The sequence below is a fragment of the Lagenorhynchus albirostris genome, chromosome 12 (genome assembly GCF_949774975.1).
Source record: "Lagenorhynchus albirostris chromosome 12, mLagAlb1.1, whole genome shotgun sequence".
NCBI lineage: Eukaryota > Metazoa > Chordata > Mammalia > Artiodactyla > Delphinidae > Lagenorhynchus > Lagenorhynchus albirostris.
In genome coordinates, this window is record NC_083106.1 from 51,390,417 (window position 1) to 51,398,373 (window position 7,957).

The window sequence follows — 7,957 nt, forward strand, 5'->3', positions numbered from 1 at the left end:
ACCTCTGGGCCACAGACCATTCACGTCCTGGAACAGGCTAGGTTATTTCTATACAAGGTGATAATACTGTAAAACAGGAAAATCCACTGGTGCAGGACAGAAATTCAAGTGCTGCAGAGTACATACTAAACGTGGAAAGTTACTGAGTTAAAGTGGTTGACCAGTAAGGCACAGGCCCATTCAGTCACAGACCAACTATTGTGGATTCCATTGCCACTCTGCTTCCGTAAAACAAACCTTGTTTAACCAGGTTGCTCTGCAAAAGTAAAATTTAAACAAATTTACAGCCTTACTATGTTTGGTCTGTTTGCTTCAAAGAAGGCAAACCACTTGGGCAAACTTTAAATAAAAAGATTATGTCCCGCAACTCAAATTAAATAAAAAACCTTCCACCAGTAAGAGTTTCTACTTTCACTGTGTGCTTGAAAGTTTTCACAATAGGATGGTTAGAAAATATATTCCACTCAAATCTGCAGAATAATGACTAATCTCCTACATGCACCAGTTCATTAAATCGCCTAATGGCAGCTATGGAAAAGTAAAAGCCTTATCCCGAAAGCTTTTGCTCTTTAAAAGGATAATGAGCAAGTACGTTGCAACAGAGACCAAAGAAGCATGTCCCCAGGAATTCCACTGGGGCAGCGAATTCTAATGGGACCGCCAAGGAGGTTCCCGCTCCCTGGGTAGGACCTGGGAGCAAAGCCGCGTGGTGAGGGCCGGCGGGGCCTTTAGGGCTGGGGAGGGGGAAATCACCCCTCAGAGTGGGTTATCGTCTCCTCGCCCCCGTCCGCCAGTGGCGGCAGGGAGGAGCGCCGGGGACCGAAACTCAGTCGTCACCAGTGTCCGGGCAGCGTGTCCGCGCCCGGCGGGCGGCTCCCCACCTCTCGGGGGTACGGGGACCTGGGATGCCCCATAGAACTCTCACAGGCGAACACGAGGAGCTCCAAAAACAAAGCGAGTGGCTGGGGGAAGGGGCGGGCGTGACGGGCGCGGGTCCGAGCACACACACATTGCTTTGAGCGCGGGCGCCGCCTGCCAGCCCGGCCGACCAGCCTGGGAAGGGCACGCGCGTGCCGGCGCCCTTTTCCCGTCGCCAGGTCCGGGACACCCACAAACCCCGCACGGTTCCCCTTCCTCTGGGGCGGAAATCGGAGAAAACCCTAGCCGAGGGAGCCCCGGGGTCCGCGCCGTAGTCACAGCCGGGACTGGAGGCTGGCCGCCGCGCGGGAGGCTCATACTTTTCTTTTGGGGGGTAAGATGGCAGGTCCGGGGAAACAAAGGAAACTTGGGCTCGGCCCCGGGAACGGCGTGTGTGGCTCGCTAGTTCGCCCCGGGTCGTGTGTGGGAGGTGCCGGGCGCCTATGCCAGCCTGCACGCTGCCTGCCCGGGGAAAGACAAAGCATCCCTCCGGGAGCCAGCAGCGCCGGCCGCCCACCTGCCGCCCGGAGGTCTCCGGGGCCGGCGGAGGGAGAGGGCGCTGGGAGCCAGGCGAGGGCCGGGATGCGGAGAGGCGGGGAGGCGGCCAGCGGGCGCGCGCGGTGGGCGGCGGCGGCGGCGGCGGCGGCGGCGGCGGCGGGGAGCGCGGGTGGGCGGGCGGCGCCACGTCACGGCTATTGTGGCTGTCCCGGTATATAAGGTCCCGCCCGCCAGCCGCCCTCCCCACCTTGCCTGCGCCCGCCCGGAGCCAGCGGTCCTTCACGTACCTCGCATCCAGTGAGACGCGCTGCGCACCGACGGAGCGGACATGGGCAAAGCGATGGTGGCCAGGCTTGGACTGGGGCTGCTGCTTCTGGCACTGCTCTTACCTACGCAGGTGAGGTCCTGGCGCACGCTGGGGCTTGGGGTCCGCGCCCTAGGGGGGGTGGGGCCGCCCCCTGGGGACTGGCTTGTGCCCCCCACCTCGGGCCACGGGCCCGGACTCGGAGAGAGAATCTAGTAGAATCAGACCTGGTGGGACGGCAATGTGGAGCCCACTTTCCACTCCGTGGCGGCTGCCTCCACCCTCCGCGGCCCCGGAAACAAAGCACCTCCGCGCGTGGGCTGGGAGGACTCCGCCCCACCTCGGGTTCCGCGCAGCCCTTCCCAGGCAGCCTGACGCCCACCGCCTGCTTTCACCCAGAAGTCCGAGGTGCTAGCGGGGAAGAGAAGGTGCGCTCCCCACCTCTGGAGCGCCTGGAGACCTCAGGCCCTTTGGGGAGGTCGTCCCTGGATCCCATGAACACCCCGCTTCCCTCTACGAGTGTCTTCGCGTCCCCAGCGCACCACACAAAGAGAGGGGACGATACCCTTCGGGGGCGCTGCTCTCGTCCGTTCTCCGCTCAGAGCTGGTTCGTGGATCCCGAGGAAGCCGCGGCTACCTGGCCCTATCAACCCACCTCAGTCCCGCGTGTTTCGGGGCTGAGGCCTGGGCGGGGACCCTCTCCTGACCCTGTGCTCTCCCGAGGACGACTTTACAGGTCCATCTCTTGTCACCACGGAACCCCGTGTTAGCCAGATTGACTAGCTCTGGGCAGGCGGTGGGTGGGACATTTCTGTCCCGAGTCCCCGCAAGGCTTTGTCCCTGTCCCCAATGCCTCCTCTCCAGATTCTCTGTCCCGGGAACCGACCTCGCTTGCGGTGTCCGGCCGGGTGGGTGCGCGGCGGCCGCGAGGGAGGCCAGGGGCTGAGCCTGGGAGATCCAAGTGGTGGGGGGGCGCTGGGAGAGAGAGAAGGGGCACTTGTCTCCAGCAGCTTGGGCTTGGAGGGTAGGTAGAGGTGCCCGAGCGGGTGGCTCGCCATCGCCTTCCATTGGGGCTTTCTGAGTGTCTGCTGAGCATTTCGTCCGAAAAGTTGGGTGCGCCAGGTTCCCAGACACCCAGCCGCCGGGCTCACCTGGGAGCGCAGCCTGAGAGCGGAGCGCTCCTCGTCTTCCGCTCCGCGGGCTGCGTAACTGTACCCTATTGTTGTCTTGCGGGTCGGCTGCGCTCGCGAGCCTTTCACCATTCCTCGGTGGGGGAGGGGCACGGCCACCAGAAACGCTGCTCTCCCCCGCCCACTCCATCACCTTTCCAACCAGATCCTCCACCCCACCTCCAAATTTGAGGGTTTTTATTAATAGTTATGCAAATAAATCTTTGGTAGTTTGGTAGGGAAAATTTTGTTTCATGTCAGTTTAATATATTAACAGTTTTTTTCGTTGTTGTGGAGGACCCTTTGATTCTCCTATTGCTGCCCTGGGCTCTAGTAAAAAAGTCACCTGATGCACCAAAGCTTTGTTGAATAAGAACAGATTGCCTTCAGGGATCCCAAAACAGGTCTTGCCCCCAAACAGCGAGCCCTGTTTTAAATTATGTACCATATTAATGCTTTCCTTTTAGTGGAAGTGCTTTTTCCTGGAAGCACAAGCTATTGGGTAGGTTTCCAATAAATATATTTGACTTGATCGAGATTTTAAAAATTAGTCTATTTTAGATAGGATTTACCAATGTTTTAGTCAATGCTTGCTTAATGTCCTTATGGGTTTTATAACAAAAGGAGCTGGGTTTACCTTATGGGTTTACAACAAAAGACAGAATGGTTTTATCTTTGGATTGATAAGGCAGCCAAACGTACATGTGGCCAGACCTGCTTGGTGCCACGTCCTGGTCCCGCCTGTAATCAGAAGCCGTTGTAAACCCTCTCTTGCAGTGAGAGCTGAAATCCCCCAACTGCCTTTGTTCCGTGACAAAGGAGAGATTACCACGTGCCCCGCTGGACTGTGCATTTAGTGACTTGAAAAATAGTGTGGTGAATAATGCCACTCAGGCGCTGGGACACTGGGGGGGACCTTGGTCCTTGGCCACAGTGGTGAGCTTAGTGACCAGGCAGGAAGGCTGCAGCTGGTGAAAACACCACCAAACCCTCTCATCTGTTGTGAAGTCATTCCGACTTCACGATGCTTTGGGTGAAATCATTTTGCCTTAAGGCAGGGGTTCATTATATTATACTTTTCAACTTAAAATGAATATCGTGGCCATTTTTGAGATGGGTTATATATAATTTTCAAGATTTCAAGGGAGCAGATAAGATACGCAGGGCCCCTTAAGTTAAACGCAAGGCTGTATTAAATGGGTATGTGAAAGTTACCCAGCAAATCCAGGATAGACGACTCAATTCCCATAACATGTCTCAAATTACCATATTTTAAAATCCAAATTATTTGTGCAACTTTAAAATCTCCCCTTCTTGGGAAAATAGAGGAAACCTTTTTTGCAATGCCAGTTAATATAATCAGAAACTGGATTAGTTAACTTGGTTACTTATTACTTTTTAAGGGTAAAGTCATACTCTTGGTAGTTATGTAGTTATTGAACATTTTTGTTTGCTTGTTTTTGGTGGTTGTTGCTACTTGCAGTCATTAGGTATCTCTAGGTAGTGGGTTTTGAAACTAAAGGATCTTGGTGGGACTAAGCAAAAATTCAGAATTAAATGATGTGTGTAAGGGAATAATGGGAACAGAGCAATCTGAGAATATATCATCTTAATTGCATATTAAGTGTATGTGGAGACAACCGTGATGTTGGAAATTGATCAGTGTAACTTCTTATATATTTTAGATTTATTCAAATCAAACAGCTGTTGTAACGCCTCCAAGTAATTCCTCCCAGCATACCTCAGCTGCCCCCAATCCAGCGAATGCCACCACCAAGGCAAGTGCTGGTACTCTGCAGTCAACAGCCGGTCTCTTGGTGATCTCGCTCTCCCTTCTACATCTCTACTGTTAAGAGACTCAGGCCAAGAAACATCTGTACTTCCCATCCTCTAAACCCAATTCAGATGGCATCCAGACATCCAGTGTGACAAGGGAAAAAAGAACAGGTCTTCATTGAATGAATCTGCTAGTTCCACACCTTATTTTATTGACAGAAACTGTTGAGGATCCCAAATTTGATTGGTTTGAAGAGCATGTGAAGGGTTTGACTAGATGACGAATGCCAATATTAAATCTGCTGGAGTTTCCTGTACAAGATGAAGAGAGACAACATCCAAAATTAGTTAAGAGATGATTTCCTTAAATGTGGCTTAAGAAGTATGGACACATAAAACTCTACCTTGAAAGTGAGAATAGATTTTATCTTACCTAGAGATAAAGAATGGGATGTGGAACAGAGATTCAGTTTTCATTTGTTCATTAAATTTATAAGGCCATAAAACAATGAGGTAAAACAAAGCTTCTGTGATTCTATTTATATGTACATTAGAAGGAACTTCCAGGTGTTACTGTAAATCCTCAATGTGTTGTTTCAGCAGTACTAATTTAATGCTGATGTACTCTAGAGAAAATTTTATGTTAAGCTATCGCTGTTCTCTTGGGAACTGAACTCTTTCTTTCCCTTGGGGTTTGGGTTTGACATTGCATTTGAATTTTTATATAGTCATTGATATGTACCAGGGCAATGATGGATTGGAATCTACCCCAAATCCAAGCATAATGAGTACATTTTGCTTATATATTTATCGACTATTCTTATTCAAAAAGAGCAGTAGATTCATTTAGCTAAACAGATAACAAAGAGTAGAATTACATTGATCTCAACTAATTCAAAATGCTTTTTATTTCTGCATATGTCGGATACTTTTTACAGTTTAAAAAATGATCTGCTTTGAAGGGAAGGTTGACAAATCTTGAAATTAAAAAGGCAATGTGAAGGAGCTAAACTATAAATCAAATATATTTGGCAAGGGAAGACTGGAAGCTTGCTTACATTAAATTCAGAAAAACTTTTGTACTCTTTTCTGTAAATACTTCTTTTTAAACTGAATCAGAATAGCCACATTTGGAACACTTTATGTTATCATTCAATATTTTTAGATAGTTAGAACCTGGTCCTAAGCCTAAAATGGGCTTGATTTTGGAAAGTAAATCTTTTCACAACTGCCTTGATGCACAGAAACCTTTTTAAAAATAGACACTCCCTAAAGTCTTTTGTTCGCATGGTCACACACTGATGCTTAGATGTTCCGAAATCTAATATGGCCACAGTAGTCTTGATAACCAGTCATTTTTTTTCCATCTTTAGAAATCTACACTGGAACAACCATATCCAACAGATCTCAAGCTACTGTGTGTGTGAATGAACATTCTCTTTTGTTTCATGCCTGAATGCTGTACATCTATTTTGGATTGTATATTGTGTTTGTGTATTTATGCTTTGATTCATAGTAACTTCTCTTGTTATGGAATTGATTTGCATTAAACACAAACTGTAAATAAAAAGATGGCTGAAAGCAATCCATTGAATGTTTTTCCAATGCAAGGAATACTTTGTGGGTTATCATGGTTGTGTGAGTCTACTTAAACCATTAGGGATGTATATACCTCAGTATTTTCCTAGTAAACAGAACATTACAGTTAAGCTATTTTGCGTTGGCAGCGAGCAGCATGTCTTGGCTAAAGAATCCATCTGAAATTTGACATCTTTAGGCCTTCAAGTGGGCATCCCTACTTACTCAGCAACTATTGAATGCCAGCTACGTGTCAGGTTACTGAAGATTCGATTGAATGCTGAACTTGCTGGACAAGGCCTTTTACTATAGCTGAGGAAAAGAGTATGTATATGACAAATAGGCAGTATACTGGCAAGTACTGTGAGGGAAACAGGCCAGGGTAGCAAGAAGCATGGGCTATGGTTGAGTGATTATGGACGGTCTTTGACATTTGAGCTATGTTATGGAGGATCTGCAGAATTCCTGGTGGAGGGAACAGCACGTGCTAGGTCCCTCAGTCTGTGTAGTCACTGGCAATGTATTCATATCTGCACGGAGGGCCACAAGTCACTTTGGTTTTCTGAGATTGTCATTTCCATCTGCTCCTTTAGTAGTCCTGAGTTCTTTGACTCTTCCAGTGTAGTCCTGGACTCCTAGCTCTAGCCAAAAGGCTGGAATTTGGGAATAAGAAGTTCCTTGATCAGAAGCAATGTTGTGTGAATCACCATGGTGGTTGATAGGGTGCTCTGTAAATCCACGGATGGTAGTTTTGGTAGAAGCATCGCATGCAGGGAAGGCAAATCCATATTCAGAGTAAGTGTTTACTCCTTTAAGAATAAAATGCTGCCCCTTCTATGATGATGTGGTCCCATGTAATCAACATTCCATCTGGCCGATCACCTCAAGCAATGGAGCCGTATAGGGAACTCGGTATTGGTCTCTGATGCAGCAGACTGAGCCCTCAGCAGTGGCTGTAGCCAGAACAGCCTTAATACAAGCCGATGTTACTGGGACCATGCATAATCTCCATATCTGCCACCGTGGCCACTTTGTTCATGAGCCCATTGGATGATGACAGGGATGGGCAGGGAAGGAAGCTGACTGGTATCCACAGAACAGGCCATCTTATCCACTTGATTATTAGAATCCCCCTCTGCTGAGGTTACCTTTTAGTGAACATTCACATGGGACAAAAATATCTTCACATTCTTTTCCTGTTCAAAGACGTCTCTCCACATACCTCTTCCTCATCCTGCCTTGTCACCGATTTTCTAATCATATTCTATCTATGTCCATTCAGCCAAACTGTTGGCCACAGACCATGAGCTGGTATAGACTTAATCTCTGGCCATTTCTCCTTCCGACCACTGCTTGTAATTTTGCCCACTAGGAGCGTTTCCCTTTATCACTGTCCTTCAGGGATGTCCCAGAATGGCGTTGTGTACCTGTAGCTGTCCACTTTGGGGTGTGGCCTGCATATTGTGCAGCAGCTTCTGTAAACCAGGTCCAAGTTTTCTCTTCCTCAGTCAACTGGTCATAGGGAACTCCCCGTGAAGACATAGGTACAGGCTGGGAAAGAGATGGTAATGTAGCAGGAATATGGCCCATGGGCATTTGGGCCACTTCCTCCTATAACTTACGCGTATGTATTTTTAGGGCCTGCTCAAGCCCAGTGTCATTCATGACACCTTCATTTGACAATGGAGTGCTGATGTGCACATCCAACTTTATG

General features: G+C 48.7%; 1 protein-coding gene across 1 annotated transcript; it reads left to right on the forward strand.

The window, feature by feature from the left end:
* The first annotated feature begins 1,606 nt into the window (after positions 1–1,606).
* On the forward strand, positions 1,607–6,235 carry CD24 (CD24 molecule). The gene is made up of 2 exons (XM_060167579.1): positions 1,607–1,813; positions 4,575–6,235. Exons 1-2 carry the CDS (start codon positions 1,745–1,747, stop codon positions 4,740–4,742), a joined length of 237 nt encoding a protein of 78 aa, XP_060023562.1. The 5' UTR covers positions 1,607–1,744; the 3' UTR covers positions 4,743–6,235.
* The last annotated feature ends 1,722 nt before the right edge of the window (positions 6,236–7,957 follow it).